General features: G+C 37.9%; 1 protein-coding gene across 1 annotated transcript; it reads left to right on the forward strand.

Annotated features, from left to right (window-relative positions):
• The first annotated feature begins 2,474 nt into the window (after window positions 1-2,474).
• On the forward strand, window positions 2,475-9,176 carry cdx1a (caudal type homeobox 1a). Its single transcript, XM_046858710.1, has 3 exons — window positions 2,475-2,989; window positions 7,572-7,720; window positions 8,557-9,176. The coding sequence occupies exons 1-3, from the start codon at window positions 2,572-2,574 to the stop codon at window positions 8,752-8,754; spliced, it is 765 nt and encodes a 254-aa protein (XP_046714666.1). The 5' UTR covers window positions 2,475-2,571; the 3' UTR covers window positions 8,755-9,176.
• Window positions 9,177-18,140: the final 8,964 nt, after the last annotated feature.

An 18,140-nucleotide genomic window follows, 5' to 3' on the forward strand; every position in this document is an offset into this window, starting at 1 on the left:
TGCAGTGTAGCTACTTCAGGCTTTCTAAAATATAAAACACACTATGGGCAGTTTAACATGTTTTTGTTAACTACATAATTCACATAATGTTCTTACATAGTTTGGGTATCTTTAGTATTATTGTACCATTTTGAAAATAATAAAAAAATAAAGAAAACACACAGAAGGAGAAGGTGTCTGTCAAACTTCTATTCCAAGTTTTAACCAAATGTACATTTATCTCAAACCACAACTTTGGTCCATATTCCAGCACTTTCCTGATTTCCAGGCTCCTTCTGCATCTATTTCATATCCTGAACATAAGCACATTTTATGCACAGTTCTTGCTCGGCTCTTGCAAAAAAAAATCTTCATGGTGCTGCCGTTTCTCAGTGTATACTGTGTACTGTGTTATGTATGCACTGTAATGTTCTCCAGTGTCTTTGATTATTAATATTATTATGATAAGAATGAAAATGATTATTATTAATATGGCAATGATGATAAGGATAATGATGATGATAATTTTAGAGTTTTAATTATTTACTTTATTCTCATTTATTTTACTTTATTATTATTATTATTATTATTATTATTATTATTATTATTATTATTTTAGTGATTGTTGCTATTATTTATACTTATTTATCTTCAGCTTTCTCATCTCATTATATCTCTTTTTACTTCATTATTTACATCTTGTGTTTTATGAATATTATTGTATTTTTTCTCATTTCTTTTCTACTGTTTCTTTGGCAATATTGTATGTAAACATTTATGCTATTTAAATTGAAATTGAGAGAGTGTGTGTGTGTGTGAGAGAGAGAGAGAGAGAGAGAGAGGGAAGCCTCGGTGAAAACAGCATTAGCATACAGGGTTTCATGCTCCACGTGTGTGAAAAGCGCTCCGACCCAATTTGTAAGATTTTATTACTCCGGCTTTGATGTCCTTGTTGTGCGGCCTTTGATATGCGCGCGCGCTTTCCGATGTAAATAACTGGCGTCACAAAGAATGTGACATGGCCGACCCCTCCTCTTAACTCCGGCCTGTCAGCCCACCGCCATGTCTGAGGAAAGTCTTTGAAGTGTTAGGAACTGGAAATAAAAGACAAAAGGGCGGACACACGTCAGCAAGCGGCGCGATTTCTGTGTGAAACTTCACCAACTGAGGCTTTCCCATGCGCACTGCCTACTACTGTACTAATCAGTGCCCACTACTGTACTAAACAGTTCCCATTACTGTACTAATCAGTGTATACTACTGTACTAAACAGTTCCCATTACTGTACTAATCAGTGTATACTACTGTACTAAACAGTGTATACTACTGTACTAATCAGTTCCCATTACTGTACTAATCAGTGTATACTACTGTACTAATCAGTGCCCACTACTGTACTAAACAGTGTATACTACTGTACTAAACAGTTCCCATTACTGTACTAAACAGTGCCCACTACTGTACTAAACAGTGTATACTACTTTACTAATCAGTGCCCACTACTGTACCAAACAGTGCCTATTACTGTACTAAACAGTGCCCACTACTGTACTAAACAGTGTATACTACTTTACTAATCAGTGCCCACTACTGTACTAAACAGTGCCTATTACTGTACTAAACAGTGCCCACTACTGTACTAAACAGTGTATACTACTTTACTAATCAGTGCCCACTACTGTACTAAACAGTGTCTATTACTGTACTAAACAGTGCCCACTACTGTACAAATCAGTGCCCACTACTGTACAAATCAATGCCCACTACTGTACTAATCAGTGCCCACTACTGTACTAAACAGTGACTATTATTGTACTAAACAGTGTCTACTACTGTACTAATCGGTGTGCAAATTATAGGTTCCAGTAAGGTACATACAACAAAATCTGAACTGAAATAAAATGGTCTTTTTCTTCTTCTGCTTATTATTATTATTACTTTAATAATAATAATAATAATAATAATAATAATAATAATAATAATAATAAGTATTATTATTATTTTTTTTATTGTTGTTCTTATTGTTGAAAAAAAAAGAATAGATAACAAAAGAGTTGAATTAAATTTAATTGTTCATTGAGCAAAAACCTGTATGATAAAATGTTAGGAACATTCTATTCTATTCTACTCTATTCTATTCTATTCTATTCTATTAGTTTATCTTGGGGTAATAGAACTGAAGTTGTTGACTGAAAGTGTGCATCCACTTTATAAACAAGTTCTTTTTTTATGTCTATATTTCTACGGAAAGAATAATCAACAGGAAAATCTACTCCTGAAAGAAGATCTATGTGATCTTTGGTCATTGTCCTGTCGAGCACCACCCACCAATAAAACCCCCTCTCATGTGGACGGAGGTGTCGGTCCCTGTGCTAGGGCTGTAAAATCATACGCTACTGTAGTATAAGGCACACTAAGCACCCCCACCCCACCCTCCAGGTACTTAGCAAACACTACGTCATCCGCCGTGTGGCCGACAGGTGAGCATTACCAGGAAGGTGAGGGTTTAGTTAAAGTAAAACTCGCCTTTGCCCCGCGGCGGCTGACAGCAGGCTCCGGGGCCATTATGCACCAGACAGTCAGCTCGCCAGGATGTCCGTGAGCTACCTGTTGGACAGGGACGGCGGCGCAATGTACAGCAACCCCACGCGTCACGTCAACCTCGGCTACGGCCACCAGAACGTGTACCCGTCGCCGCCCTACTCGGACTATGCCGGCTACCATCACGTCTCGGCCGTGGGGAACGAGCACCATCACGGAGCCCAGAGCGGCGGCGCGTGGAATCCTGTTTACGCGCCTGCGCACGACGAGTGGCCACTGTACGCGCACGGCGCCACTCACGCGCCCTTTACGAGCCTCGGGCAGGTGAACGCGGGGAACGTCAGCGGCCTGGTGGCGCCGCAGGAGCAGCGCAGCGTACAGGGTGTCCCCGGTCCCCCTCAGCTGTCCCCTGTGTCCGAGAGGGACCAGACCGAGTGGGCGAGACGCACAGGGACGGTTCCAAGCACAGGCGAGTTCTCCACGCGCTGTAAAATTGTTAGAAATATTTATGAAACTTTAAAACAATTTTAAGTTCATTTGCAAAAACATTTTAATAACACACACACACACACACACACACACACACACACACACACACACACACACATACATAATAGATTTATTTCAAGCAGATTCCAATTTCCATTGACCTCCTCACACTAATATTTTGGGCTTCTTAAGACGGGACAAAGGATAAAAGCAAAATTACACTTGATTATCATATTGCAACAATTTTGCACTTATTGCAAAAATAAATGAATAAATAAATAAGAAACCTAAGATTCATCTAGGAACAGCCTTTGAGTTTTTTTTCCTTATTTGATTAAGGCTATTTAGAAGCTATTTATATTTCATAAAAGTTCCTAGTAAATTGTATTTGTTATAAAAGGAAATGTTCTAAAAACTTTTTTTTTGCGGTTGTGAGGACGCTCACATTCATTTTTCTTTTCCACTATAATGAAAAATAATGAGAAAAGTTAAGTTCAACAGAAGAATATGTAAAACACAGGTAATAATTTGTATCTTCAGGTTTCATGTAGCACATAATTTACACATTATTAGAGGCTTTCTACAACCATATCAGCGTGGAATACGGGCTCAGAGTTTATGAGGTAATAAGAAAACGGTCCTCTCATTTCATGTACATTTTCACCAGAACCCTTAAAAACTCCTTATTTGTGAAACAGCTAAAAAAAATCCTGATTCGTGCCATTAATGACTCATTTCCTTTGCGACTTTGCACATTCGGACATGGCTAATTTAATTACTATACAATTTTTTAAAAATTGTCATTAAAGTGTAGTATTTACATTTGTGTTTATTTAACCTAATTACTTTGTTTATGAATTTATTTATTTATTAGAGGCTACTGGAGTGTGTCTCTATGACCTTAAGTGTCCATATAGACTATTTTATAACGCCTGTTATGGGGTTATCTTTTGAGTAGTATATGAGGTTTGAGACCTCATATAGCAAGTGTTACCAATTAACCTCACAACTAGAAGCTTTACTACTGTATTTTATCATTTTATTGACATGCACTATTTTACTCTATCCATGAGCCACAGATTGTGTTAATGAGCCATTAGGCTACCTGCAAAATAATAGTTAAAGATTTCTGAAGATTGAAAGAGGGTAACAAGCAGTGTTTACTAAAGTTTTTTACATATGCATTCTAATTGCATACTGTGAATCTAGCCATATTTATATATATATATATATATATATATATATATATATATGGGTTAGGTGCATTGTAACATATTAGTTATGAATAATTAATTGCTCTCAGTTCTCAACTATGTGATTTCTCATCTCCAAAATTCCTGGTGGAGGTGAAATATCCTGAGAAAAAAATTTATACCCAACTTCTTACTTTACCTCATATGACCTGAATGCAGTGTTCCATGAGCTCCACTGAAGCTTTGGACTTCCAACTTGTTTGAACTCCCACTATTCCACCACCCTGAGCATGCTTTATTCATAATCTAAATTCACATTTATTGTGGAGGGCTGTATATTAGGAAAAACAGATAGGTATTCTGTTGTTAACAAGAACCTGAATTCCTGAGAACTATTAAGTTCATCCTAAGTGAATCCCAACAACATGAGCAAAGCTGTTTTATAAAGTCTGTAACTGTGTAAAATAGGAATACACTTTTGATTTACAGTTCGTAGCTGATGTATCTAAAACACATCAGATATGTGTGCTTACCAAATAGAACACTTCCTAGTTTTACTACATATCAGTCCATTGCTAAGCCTCATTTCAGTGTGTATCTCCACCAAGCTCCTTTTTTAACTAATGACTGTTTGCAGTTGGTAGTCAGAAAGTACTACACTTGCTAGGAGAAACATACTGCCATCCCAGATTCGTTGCTGTAACCTTCATGCAATATTACAATATTACAATATTACAATATTACAATATTACAATATTGGGTTGATAAGAAGTACAATTACACTATGTTAACTGCTCAAGCGCAAGTAAAAGTTAGTGAGCTTTAAAACAGATGTGATTTGGGGTTTCTACAATTCTGTATATTAAAGAATCAGAAACAGTGCTGGAGTGTTGAAAGGAATCATAAAAAAAAAACACATGACTTGTACACATTAATATGTATTCTCAAAAATCATTACATCTATTGTACTGGGTCGCAGTTCCACCATCCGCTTGAGACCTTTATATAGTAATAATAATAATAATAATAATAATAATAATAATAATGATATTCATAATAATAATTAGCAAGAAATATAATTTATTTATACATACTATGTGCTTATATGATATTATGTATATATAATATATATGATCAGTTGGATTCAGTTACTGAGGGACAGTGAGTCAGTGTTTCCTCATAGTGTATGGCGAAAGATGAATTCACACTACAGTGAAGTTTCATGTCCAAAGGTGGTGCAGTGTTGCCCAACATTAGTGTATTATCCATCACTGGGTCAAAGCGCAAGGCGTCCTTGAACGCAGCAGCCTGTCTCCTAGTGAAAGATTTTCCGAAAAGCTAACAGCAGAAGCCAGGCTGTCTGATGACATGCAGGCCGCACCCTGCTGTGTCCACTTCAGGAGGAACCCATGAACACTGATAACACGGACAGGGGTGCATGTGTGTAGGTGTGTGCGTGTGCCCAAGAGAGAGAAATAGTTAAACTCTGTGTGTGTGTGTGTGTGTGTGTGTGTGTGTGTGTGTGTGTGTGTGTGTGTGTGTGTGAGAGAAAAAGTAAAAGAAAGAGAGATCCCGAACATAACTACAGTCAACTACCTGGGAGCATGAAAGTGGAAACTTAGACTACATTAGGAAACAAGTAAAATAATTATGCAATCCACATTCAGATAAAGTTAAAATTAATATTTCTGATCTGGAATTTTTGAATGCTTAGTCACAAACAGAACAAACAATCATTCTTTTTTTGGCAAAATTGAATTCATCCAAGCCGTTTATAGTTGTCTCAATATGTCTAAGAATAACTATCACTTACACTACAGATGTGTTTATATAATACTTATACAAGTGTCGAAGCGTGCGTATAGTACACGTTTGCTTGCTCAATGTGCTAAGGTGCCAGGGTTAACATGCCGGTAATAGCATGTCTTATCTAACAGGTTAGACGTATATCAATATATCATCAGCTCAGTGTCTCGTCACCACACATTCAAGATCAATTCCATTAGTGACTAAAGCAGCTTAAGAACTGGGTGTATATATTTGTTTTTGGCCTGTTTTTGCCACAGTGCAAACAAGATTTGATAAGATTTACCACAAAATCTAGCCTGGTGTTTGTGGACCCTGTAAAAGATTTATAATACAACGTATATGTAGGGTATGCATTATATACATTGAGATATTACATTCAAAAATAAACTTTTTGGTAGACTTTGAAAGGGCAGAACACTTGGGGGGGTTGTTATTATTAATATGTTTTATTATTAAACAACAAAATGTTTAATAATTTCAACTTCAGTCCAAATAAATTGAATTCCAGTGACATGTGACATTGGGTTACATTCAATTATTATATCATATTGAGCATTGTTTGCCCTAAATGCTTTATTTGTCACAAAATAACATCCAGTTCATAAAGATAAATGATTTAATTTGGACCCATGGCTAAAGACAAAAAGCAAGCTATTGTCTTCTGGTACAGTCATTTATAAATACAATATGACAAATCAATTTGAACTTTATTTACACATTAAAATACATAGGACTCTCAGTGTTTGATTAATTTTTAATCAAAATGAGGTAGTTAATAATTGTTGCACAGAGCCTTGTTCTTCCAGGGACACACAGAGACGTTTTTGTGTGCTGTGTTATAACTCTGTGTCATAAGCAAATATTAATGCACAATGTGATGTCCATGATGGAAAACTGATACATCAAGGCATGTAAAGTAGTTACATGCGTTTTTAGTCGTTTATTTCTAGAACTTAGGTTGTGTTATTTACCAAGTAAATATTTTTCACATCAAAATGTTTAAAAGTACCTAAATTGGTCAAATACAAGCAAAATTACTTGCAATATTTATTTAAAATACTCATCTTAATAAATACTCTGGTAAATGTTGCATTAGATTCAATTAAATTGAAGTAAAATGTATAAACAAATGTATATACAAATGTTTATACATCACCAATCGTACACATATTTTGGTTATTGAGTGATAAATTAATAAAAGCTTCATTCCTCAAGCTTTATTCCTTAAATTGAACATTAGCTAGCATGATAAGAAAAAAAAATCTTTCATAGAATAGAAATAGAATTTTGTATTTATTAGTATTAGGCCTCATCTCTAATACATTTAGGTGTCATTGCTCATCTCTAGATCAGCCCTGGAATCTGATTATATAATGCTGAATAAATAGTGCAGTCGTTTAAAATAAAAATATTATATGTGTAGGCATGTAGCATACACTCATGCACTCTTACCCTCCAAAATATAAAAAATAACTGACAGAAACGTACTCATCAGAACCTATTCAAATACTTAAAAAGTGTGATATTCCTCTTACTGTTATGTTTATTCTCCTAATGCAGGAGGGAAAACGAGGACAAAGGACAAGTACAGGGTGGTATACAGTGACCACCAGCGCCTGGAGCTCGAGAAGGAATTCCATTTCAGCCGCTACATCACAATCAGGCGGAAGGCTGAGCTTGCCGTTACTCTCAATCTTTCCGAACGCCAGGTAAAAAAGATATATGCAAGTAAAAAAATGTTTTTTGAGGAAAAGAATTTAATTGAATAATTAACTAAATTGTAGCTGTAACAATGTATTTCCTAACATTCAAACTGGTAGACAGGTTTGCTGCAGAACTAAATATATGTTTCGGTAATCTTAAAATGTTTACAGCAAATTAAGTTTGATTAAGAAAATAATATTTTAATGCTGGTTATCTGAGGCTGATTTGTTTTGAGCTGAATCTAATTTAGCTAACATGAAATGAACTATCACAATTAAAAATGTTTTATTTATAATTTTACAATTTTTATTGTATATTAATTTGGGGGTTTAAACAGGCCCATCTTTTCTTTATATCTTATTTTTTATATCTTAGTTTATTAATTATTTTGGTTTTCCTTTCACTTTTAGAAATTTTATTGTAACAAATTCAGAATGAATTTATCATTAATATTTTACAATTAAAAAAAATTCACTATTATATCTGGCCTTTTCGGTTTGATTGATTTTAACTAGGAGTTCTGAGCCATGCCTTCCTTTTATATTAATTATGTCATGACTTTTTTTTTGTTATGTGATTGTAGGAACATATATGTGATGTATGTGATTTTTAATGTGATTATAGACACAAACCCAGAGATGTCGTTTTTTTATTTTACATAATAATATATTGTTAATAATATTTAATGAGTTTATCTGAAATATGTATTAATTAAAGTACTGGCAAATATATATTGACTAGTTCTTAGTGATAGAACATTTATACTAATTTATCACCTTGTACCTTTCTATGTCTGCAAACTACTCATTTCTGTTCCTCTTGATTTTTGTATGCTGAATAGGTAAAGATCTGGTTTCAGAACAGACGTGCCAAAGAGAGGAAGCTGAACAGAAAGAAGATCCAGCAGTCACAGCAGGCCTCCACCACTACAGCCACTCCACCAGCCGTTGATATCCATGTGAACACTGCTATAGTTGCGAGCACCAGCGGCAGCTTGTTGACAGACACGTTATCTACGGCTATTAAAGAAGAATACTAAAAAGCATGCTGATAGCAGAGGTGGAACATGCAATGTGGACGTTAAACTACAGAAACCAAACGTTTACATCACTATACTCTCAGCAAAGTCACAAAAAAACACATGAAATTTTACTACAAAAGGAATAGCAAATGAAGCACAGTATTTTAATTGCTTTTTAGTTATAACAGAAATTGTCATCATGATTAAGGAGAAGCACATGCTTCCAGGATATGCAGCTGTTTTAAAGCTCTCACTAATTATTGATTATGTAACTTTTTAGTCTACACTTGAAATGTTGCTTGAACTGTATGTGTGAAATGTTTTGTACTGTGTTCTAAACCAATAAGATTATTAACTATTTTGAATAAGTAAATAAACTATAAATATGATACATTAATCTTTGTATGCATAATAAAAAAAATAAAATGTGTAAAATTTTAGAATTTGTAGGAGTGCACCTGTGTTGTGTTTTATAGCTGTAAGTGGTCTCATTTGGTGGTGTCCATGGTAAATAAATGCACAGTTGTCATGTGAAAAAACTTGGCTGGTGAACACCTGTCGTGCGGATAAGAAAGTTATGGAGGAATGTCCCTTCAGCAAAAGGAGTTACTTTGACCTGTTGATCGTTAAGTGCTGGGTGTGGCATGGCCAAAGTTGCTCACATCACTTCATAGTCAGATGATTTATCTTAATTATAGATACAAAGATACAGGATAGTTTTTCCACATTTGGCCCCATGCGATACCACGTCAACAAAATAAACCTTTTCATGGGAAATTCAGAACTTTTTTTAATGACAAACCCTCTGTGACAAACCCCAAAGTGCTCTGTGTATTGGATTATAAAAACTACACATAAGGTTCACCCTAGACCAAGTTGTGTATTTTGTTTTAGGGTAGATCAATGTAGGTAAAATTAATGATATTATACAGTTCATCTGAAAATATTGTTTAAAAAAATTATATCCAACAGTGAACAAAAGCTATCAATAGAAAGAATAAGCAAATAACATTTGTTCATTCAAGCAATTTTACTGAAAGATTATATGAAAACCAATAAAGAAATGAATAGCTTATACTCGATAAATATTCTTTTTGTCGTTGGATAAATGAATGTTAGTCCAGAAGGAACTTTAAGACAAGAACGAATTAATTTAGGCATCAGGCATAAAATATGTACATACACTATTAACAAAGCCCTGACATGGCCTTAAAAAACCCTTCACTCTTGCATAAAAAACGCTTGACGTAAGGGTGATCACCAGCCTTTGGGAGGAGTGATCTCATGTCAGATAAAACATGGGTCATAATAGGTCATAATAAACACTGCTTGACCTAAAGGGAAAAGTGTAAATAAAAAAGTATAAAATGGGGTAATCAATGGTTGTTGATAAAAGGTCAGTTGTGGATCAACACCTCAAGACTTGCTTCGGAAGATGTTCTACTTTATCACTAAGCAAAATAATCAATAAATAGCATGAAGGCTGACCTACCTTGAGATATATCACAGCTTATAATGTGTGTTATGTAGGTTATCCAATACAGTATGCCGTTAGAGAAAAAACACATGAACTTCACTGACATTTCACTAAAGCACATGTGGCCAGGGAGGGGGTGGTATTATGCATGTCCGAACAGGTTGACAAAGGATGCAGCTTCCATGGGTCTTCATTCAGCCCTCACCCACCAAGATAAAAACAAAACTTACATCAGAATGCTGTTCACTGACTTTAGTTCTGCATTCAATACACTCCTCTCTAAGCTCAGTGACCTGGGTATCTGCACCTCCACATGCAGATGGATTCTGGACTTTCTTTCCAACAGACCTCAGATCTCAGGGCAAACAGGTATCCTAAATCCTCATTCTGAACATTTCACAGGGCTGTGTTCTGAGCCCACTACTGTACTCCCTTTTCACCCATGACTGTGCTCATCTGCATAACTCCAACATCTTCATCAAGTATGCAGATCAGCAACGGCAATGAATGATCCTACAGGGAAGAGATGCGAAGCCTGACAGAGTGGTGTGCCACCAACAACCTGACCCTCAAGGTCATGAAGACTAAAGAGCTCATTGTGGACTTTCAGAAATCTAACAGCAGGAGACACTCCCCAGTCTACATCTATGAAACTGAAGTAGAAAGGGTCCCCAGCTTGAAGTTCTTGGGAGTTCACATTTGTCAGGATCTGTCCTGGCACTAGAACACTTCAGCTCTGGTTAAAAAGGCACAACAGCACCTGCACTTCTTGAGGAGTCTCAAGAAAGCTCATCTGTCCCCAAGGATTTTAACAAGCTTTTACCATTGCATCATCGAAAGCATCCTGACCAACCCCATCACTGTATGGTACGGAATCTCCACTGTGTGTGAAAGTCAAACCGTGCAGAGGGTGGTCAAAATCGCCCCACTCACACCCAACTACCTGCCATTGAGCACCTACACCACAGCAGATGTCTGCGCAGAGCTCACAACATCATCAAGGACTCTTTACCTCCCACTCACCCTCAGCCTCAAGAAGGTGATATACTGTAGGAACATACGCACCAGGATCAGCAGGTTCAGGTTCGGATTTTTTCCATCCACTATCACCCTACTGAACTCTACACTACACCGTTAGCACACTGTATAAACACTGTGTATAACTTTTGTACAGTTGTACATATAATGTGTATATTGCAAATTGTAAATGTATATACCCCTCATTCCCTACACATAGTGTGCCTTACATAGATCTGCACTAATATTTCACATATATATGTATATATACTTTTGCACATTTATTCACTGCCTTTCCCTTTATAAATATTTACTTGTACTTTTCAAGACTCTGCATATTTATCACTGCCATAGTCTTATAACTATTTACCTGTTGTACTTTCACAGCGTCTGTGTCTGCATCTGTGTCTGCACATTTTTCACTTCTACAGCCTTTTTATTTATAAGCAGTACATATATACAGTCATGGCCCAAAAAATTGGCACCCCTGCAATTCTGTCAAAAAATGCAACCTTTTGTTAATGCAACAAGAGTTTTGTTAATCATGTTTATTTTTTGGTTTGCATTCTTCTTTTGCAAACTGCTCCAGGTCATTCAGATTTGAAGGATGCCTTCTCCAGACTGCTGTTTTGTGAAGTGAAGTCAAATTAAGAAGCTTTTATTGTAATCTCTACCATATAAAGCTGCCGCAGTACACAGTGAAATAAGGCGACATTCCTCCAGAACCCTGGTACTACATTAAACAACATAGAGCTACAGCACATAACATAGAGCTACATAACAGAACACAGAGCGAACTAAAGTAAGTGTCCTCACCACATAACGTGCATCGTGTGCAACCGAGTGTAATCAGTGCAGACAAAAAAAGTTCAGACAGACAACACAAGACAGTGTGGGACAGATACACAAAACACAGAATACAAAATAGCGCCAAACTCTTTGAGATCTCTCCACAGGTGTTCTATGGGATTCAGATGTGGACTCATTGCTGGCCATTTCAGAACTCTCCAGCGTTTTATTTGTAACCATTACTGAGTGCTTTTTTTTGAAGTGTGTTTTGGGTCATTGTCCTGCTGGAAGACCTATGACCTCTGGTGGAGACGCAGCTTTCTGACACTGGCCATTAAGTTGAGCCCCATAATATTTTGGTAATAAAAAGATTTCATGATACCGTTCAAGGACGCCAGTGGCAGAAGCAGGGAAAGCAACCTCATCTTTGAACCTCCACCATGTTTGACTGTAGGGGCTGTGTTCTTTTCTTTGAAGGCCTCATTTTTTTTCTGTAAACAGTGCCATGATGTCCTTTACCAAAAAGCTCTACTTTTTTCTCATCTGTCCACAGTACGTTCTCCCAGAAGGATTGTGGTTTTGTAACATAAGTTTTCAAACTCCAGTCTTGCATTGTTATGCCTTTGTGTCAGCAGTGGTGTCCTCCTTGGTCTCCTACCATAGCGTCCCTTTTTTATTCAGATTGTGATGGATAGTGCAAGCTGACATTATTGTACCCTGTGTCTGCAGATCAGCTTGAATTTGTTTGGAAGTTGATCACCATTTAACCAATCCTTCATTGTGATTTTTCATTAATTGTGCACTTCTGTCCACGTCCAGGGAGGTTCGCTACAGTGCCATGGGCTGTAAAACTGTAAATATTGTTAACAATTTTTTCTCACAACACAAAGGTTGAGTCAACTTTTCTCCATTTTAACTGGTTGCAAGTGTGATTACTATATTGCCCACACCTGTTACTTGCCACAGGGTTGTCTAAGTACAAACTACAGGCTTGAAAAGCAATTATTTCTTACAATTTTAACAATGTGCCAATCATTTTGTCCAGTCAAATTTTGAGTTCTGTGTGAAATCAAGTTTGACTTTTCTTCTCTGTTTTTTGTGTTGTTGCAGTGCAAACAAAAACAATAAGCACGTGAATACCAAAACATTTGCAATTGGAACAATTTTCTGAGAAGAGTGTTGCATTTTCTGACAGAATTGCAAAGGTGCTGATATTTTTGGCCATGACTGAACGGGTCTGAGAGATTATTTCGGAGGTTAAGAAGAAGAGGAGGAGGGTGAGGACTGAAAGAAAAATAAGATGGTGAAAACTGAAGGAGGAATACTGTAGTGTGAGATCAGACAGGGGATCGCTGGTATAGAAGAAGTGCTGGACTCTTCATGATTGGGCAACCACTGCAAAAGTGATAAGGGAGACAGCTAAAAAGATACTAGGTGTGACATCTGGAAATAGAAAGGAAGAAAAAGAGACGTGAAGGTGGAATGAGGAAGTGCAGCAAAAGGAGAAGGAGAAAGAGGTTGGCAAAACAGAATTGGGATCAGTAGAGAGATGAGAAAAGTAAGCAAGTGTACAAGGTGATGCGGCAACAAGTAAAGAGGGATGTGGCGAAAGCCAAGGAAATAGCGTATGACGGATGAGGTCAGACAGGAATCTCCATGGACTATGATGTTTGCGGATGATATTGTGATTTGTGGTGAGAGTGGGGAGCAGGTGGAGAAGAGCCTGGAGAGGTGGAGGTACATGCTGGAGAGAAGGGGAAAGCAGAAGGAGAAAGAGGTTGGCAAAACAGAATTGGGATCAGCAGAAAGATGAGAAAAGTAAACAGGTGTACAAGGAGATGCGGCAACAGGTAAAGAGGCATGTGGCGAAAGCCAAGGAAATGGCATATGAGGAGCTGTATGAGAAGTTGGATACTAAGGAAAGAGAAAAGGATTTATACAGATTGGCCAGGCAGCGGGACAAAGCTGGGAAGGATGTGCTACAGGTTATAGCAATAAAGGATGGAGATGGAAATGTGTTGACTAGAGAGAAGAGTGTGTTGAGAAGGTGAAGGGAGTATTTTGAGCAGCTGATGAATGAGGAAAATGAGAGAAAGAGAAGGTTAGGTGGTGTGGAGATGATGATTCATTAAGTGGATAAAATTAGTAAGGAGGAAGTGAGTGCAGCAATTAAGCGGATGAAGAGTGGAAAGTTGGTAGGACCAGATAACATGCTAGTAGGACCGTGGAGATGTTTGGGAAAGAAAGCAGTGGAGTTTTTAACCAGATTGTTAACAAGATTTTAGAAGGTGAGAGGATGCCTGAGGAATGGAGAAGGAGTGTGCTGGTACCAATTTTTAAGAATAAGGGAGATGTGCAGACCTGCAGTAACTACAGAGGAAAAAAGTTGATCGGTCACAGCATAAAGTTATGGGAAAGAGTAGTGGAAGCCAGGCTGAGAGACCGGGAAGCCTCTTGCGGTATTGTATGAGGAAGTCAGGCGTGTCAGAGAAATATGTGAGAGTGGTGCAGGACATGCATGTATGAGGACAGTGTAACAGCAGTGGAGTGTGCAGTAGGATCAACAGACTGGTTCAAGGTGGAGGTTGGACAGCATCAAAGATCGTCTCTGAGCCCTTTCCTGTTTGCGGTGGTGATGGACAGGTTGACGGATAAGGTCAGACAGGAGTCTCCATGGACTATGATGTTTGCGGATGATATTGTGATTTGTGGTGAGAGTAGGAAGCAGGTGGAGAAGAGCCTGGAGAGGTGGAGGTACGTGCTGGAGAGAAGGGGAATAAAAGTCAGTAGGAGTAAGACAGAGTACATGTGTGTGTGAATGAGAGGGAGGGCAGTGGAGTGGTGTGGTTGCAGGGAGAAGAGGTGGAGAAGGTGGAGGAGTTCAGGTACCTGGGGCCAGCAATGCAAAGTAATGGAGAGTATTTTAAAGAAGTGAAGAAAAGAGTGCAGGCATGGTGGAGTGGGTGGAGAAGAGTGGCAGGAGTGATTTGTGATAGAAGTGTATCTGCAAGAGTGAAAGGAAACGTTTATAGGACTGTAGTGAGACCTGCTATGCTGTATGGTTTAGAGACAGTGGCATCAACTAAAAGACAGGAGGTGGATTTCTAATAAAGATTAGAAGGATTAGAAACTAGTTTATTAGAGGAACAGCACATGTAGGTCGTTTTGGAGACAAGGTGAGGGAGGCGAGATGTGCAGAAGAGGGACATGGGGTATATTGGTAGAAAAATGCTGAGGATGGGGCTGCCAGAAAGGAGGAAAAGAGAAAGGCCAAGGAGGAGGTTAATGGATGTGGTGAGGGAAGACATGCAGGTAGATGGTTTGAAATGGGCAGATGTAGAGGACAGGGGAGTATGGAGACGGATAATCCGCTGTGGTGACCCCTAGTTAAATTTTTTTTTATTTATTTAATTTTTATTTATTCAAATTTAAATTTTATTTGTCACATACACATACATACAGAGTATGCATGAAGCATGAAAAAAAAAATAGAATATAAGGATAAAAAAATAAAGGAGTATACAGTAATAGTGCAAAAAATTGAAATAAATGAAGACGGAGAGGGAGGTCCAGTACTAGATCCTGGGTGTTTCCTGGTTTAAACTTCGATTGGCCTGTGAGAAGAAGCTCCTCCTCATTCTCTCTGTGTTTGCTTTCAAGAAGCGGAAGTGCTTCTCTGAACGTAAAAGAGAAAAGAGTCCATTGCTGGCCCTGGTCTGGAGCCTCGAGGTGGATGGTATGTTCAGCTAAGTGCACCACCCTCTGGAGGGCTCGCCTGTCTTGCATGGTGCTTTTCCCGAACCAGGAAGTGATGCTACCCGTCAAGACGCTCTCAGTGGTGTTCGCCTGAGCGAGTAGTTTAAAGTCCCTAAAGTGTCTCAGAGAGTACAGATGCTGCTGGGCCTTTTTCACCAGGGTGTTGATGTGACAGGACCAAGACAGGTCCTGTGTGATGTGAACACCTAGGTTCCGGAAACTGTCCAATCTCTTCACTGTGGTCCCGTTGATGTTTAGCGGTTGGTATGGTCGCTTCTGCTTCGTGCTGCAGTTCACTATCAACTCCTTAGTCTTGATGACATTCAGGAGAAGATTGTTCTTCTGGCACCATCTCTTCAGGTTTTTAGTCTCCTGTAGGTAGGCCATCTCGTCGTAATTTGAGATCAGGCCCACCACAACAGTGTCGTCAGCAAACTTGATGATGGTGGTGGAGTTGGAAGTGGCCACACAGTCATGTGTGTACAGTATGTACAGCAGTGGATGAGGTGTGTTTGCCCACCCATACAGATGTGGTCTGTCTGTTGGGAAGTTGGAGAACCCACATCCATAAAATTAAGTGCCATAATGTGACAATACCCCTGAGTAAGGCCTGAATCGGAATTTCTTCAGGCATAAAAGACACACATCTGAGCACAATGTTGTTTGTTTTCTACCTAAGCTAAAATTGTCATAGCTATCTATTATAACTTTAGGCTACACTATATAGTGAAAAGTTTGTGAACACCTGACAATTACAATTATATGTGTTTGTTGACAATCTGATTCTACATGTAATCCCATTTTTGAGGTTATAATAATCTACACTCTTCTAAAAAGGCTTCTTCTAGATTTTGGTGTTTGGCTGTGAGTATTCATGATCATTCTGCTACAAGAGCATTTGTGAGGTCAGGCACCTGTGTTAGTTGAGGTCTGGAGAGAGTTCAGCCCAAAGATGATTAATAGGGTTGAGCTCAGCGTTCTCGAGTTTTTTAACTATAAGTTTGGCAAACTATGTTTTCACGAACATTGTGGGTTTGTGCACAGGAACATTGCGATGATGGAACCTTGGGTCCTGTATCTTAGTTCTAGTAAAGAAGAAATCATATTTCTACACATAACTTATACAGTTGTGTGCTTCTAAGTTGTCTATAAAGTGTATAACTTATAGGGCACAGTAGTCTTACAAATTCAGTTTCACAAGAATATTGTAGCTTGTTACAAACTGAAGGAATTTACTGTTAAGCCTCCAAATAATACACAATTTTAACGTAAAAAAAAGTTGATTGATGATTGCTCATGTTTGTTTGTTGTGGTAAGTGGCACCAGACAATAGACCAGTTCTGCATTAGCTCTTGTTTCCATATGTAAATGTTTTCATGAATACCTTTTCTGGCATTGTTCACATTTCTGGGAATATCCTGGTGAAGCATTGCAGTTCAGGTGCACTGAGGTGTGAGCACCTTCACACTACTCATTGCACAATTTCTGCTTTCTTTTTCCTCACCTGATATAAAAGGGCTGTTTACAGGAATGATGTTGAAAACAAAAAGGCTTAGCTTGTGGTTTGGTAATGTATCAAACATTAACCATGCGGAAGCAGTAAAGAGCTCCTCTGGATGAGGTGATAATGGGCTGTAAAGATAATGTCCCTCTTCATTCTGATACTTTTGACCTTTGACCCTCCTTTCTAAGCCTGTCGGTCACTTTAAAGAATGAAAGAAAATGTAAAATTTGAAGAAACCTTAAAAAGACAAAACATTCATTTTCTTTAAAACATTTGATCAGTTTTTTTGGTGTGCATGAAAGCTATTTTTGTTATGTAGTATTCCATCAGAGGAGACGGTCTTGAATACACTTTTGAATGAAATAGATTTACAATTACTACAACTTCTACTTACACATGGCTTATTTTTGAGTTGGGACATAAACAGCTCTGTATGCTTCATGTTATAACGATCGTAACGTGTTAACTCGCTCTCTGTCCTCCATGACCGTAGTTTACAGTACCGTCCCAAAATCAAGCTCAGCCTTGGTCATTATCTGCTACGTGGTTTGCTATCAGTAATAAAATCCCTGATTCATGTTCATCCTGTGTTGCCCTATGTTTTGTTTGTTGGCATTTAAACCCGGAAACACGAATATTCACCACATCGGGCTGTAAACTCTTTGTTAGGTTGCAGAAACAAACTAATCACAAACTCTTTTCATGGAAATTTACAGAGCACCAAAGCTTCGATTTCTTTTAGAATATGACAAAGCTAGATTATTTATTTGCACTGGAGCATGGAAATACTGTACCCTTAGTTCCAGTGAAGACAAAATCATATTCTACACCTTTCAAGGATATCTTTTTCAACTGCTTCTA

Source organism: Silurus meridionalis, chromosome 10 (assembly GCF_014805685.1).
Source record: "Silurus meridionalis isolate SWU-2019-XX chromosome 10, ASM1480568v1, whole genome shotgun sequence".
Classification (NCBI taxonomy): domain Eukaryota; kingdom Metazoa; phylum Chordata; class Actinopteri; order Siluriformes; family Siluridae; genus Silurus; species Silurus meridionalis.

Coding starts and splice junctions, on each gene's coding strand:
- cdx1a (XM_046858710.1), top strand. CDS start 2,572: ATGTCCGTGAGCTACCTGTTGGACAGGGACGGCGGCGCAATGTACAGC. Junction 2,990..7,571: donor AGGGACGGTTCCAAGCACAG/GCGAGTTCTCCA, acceptor CTCCTAATGCAG/GAGGGAAAACGAGGACAAAG. Junction 7,721..8,556: donor TCAATCTTTCCGAACGCCAG/GTAAAAAAGATA, acceptor TATGCTGAATAG/GTAAAGATCTGGTTTCAGAA.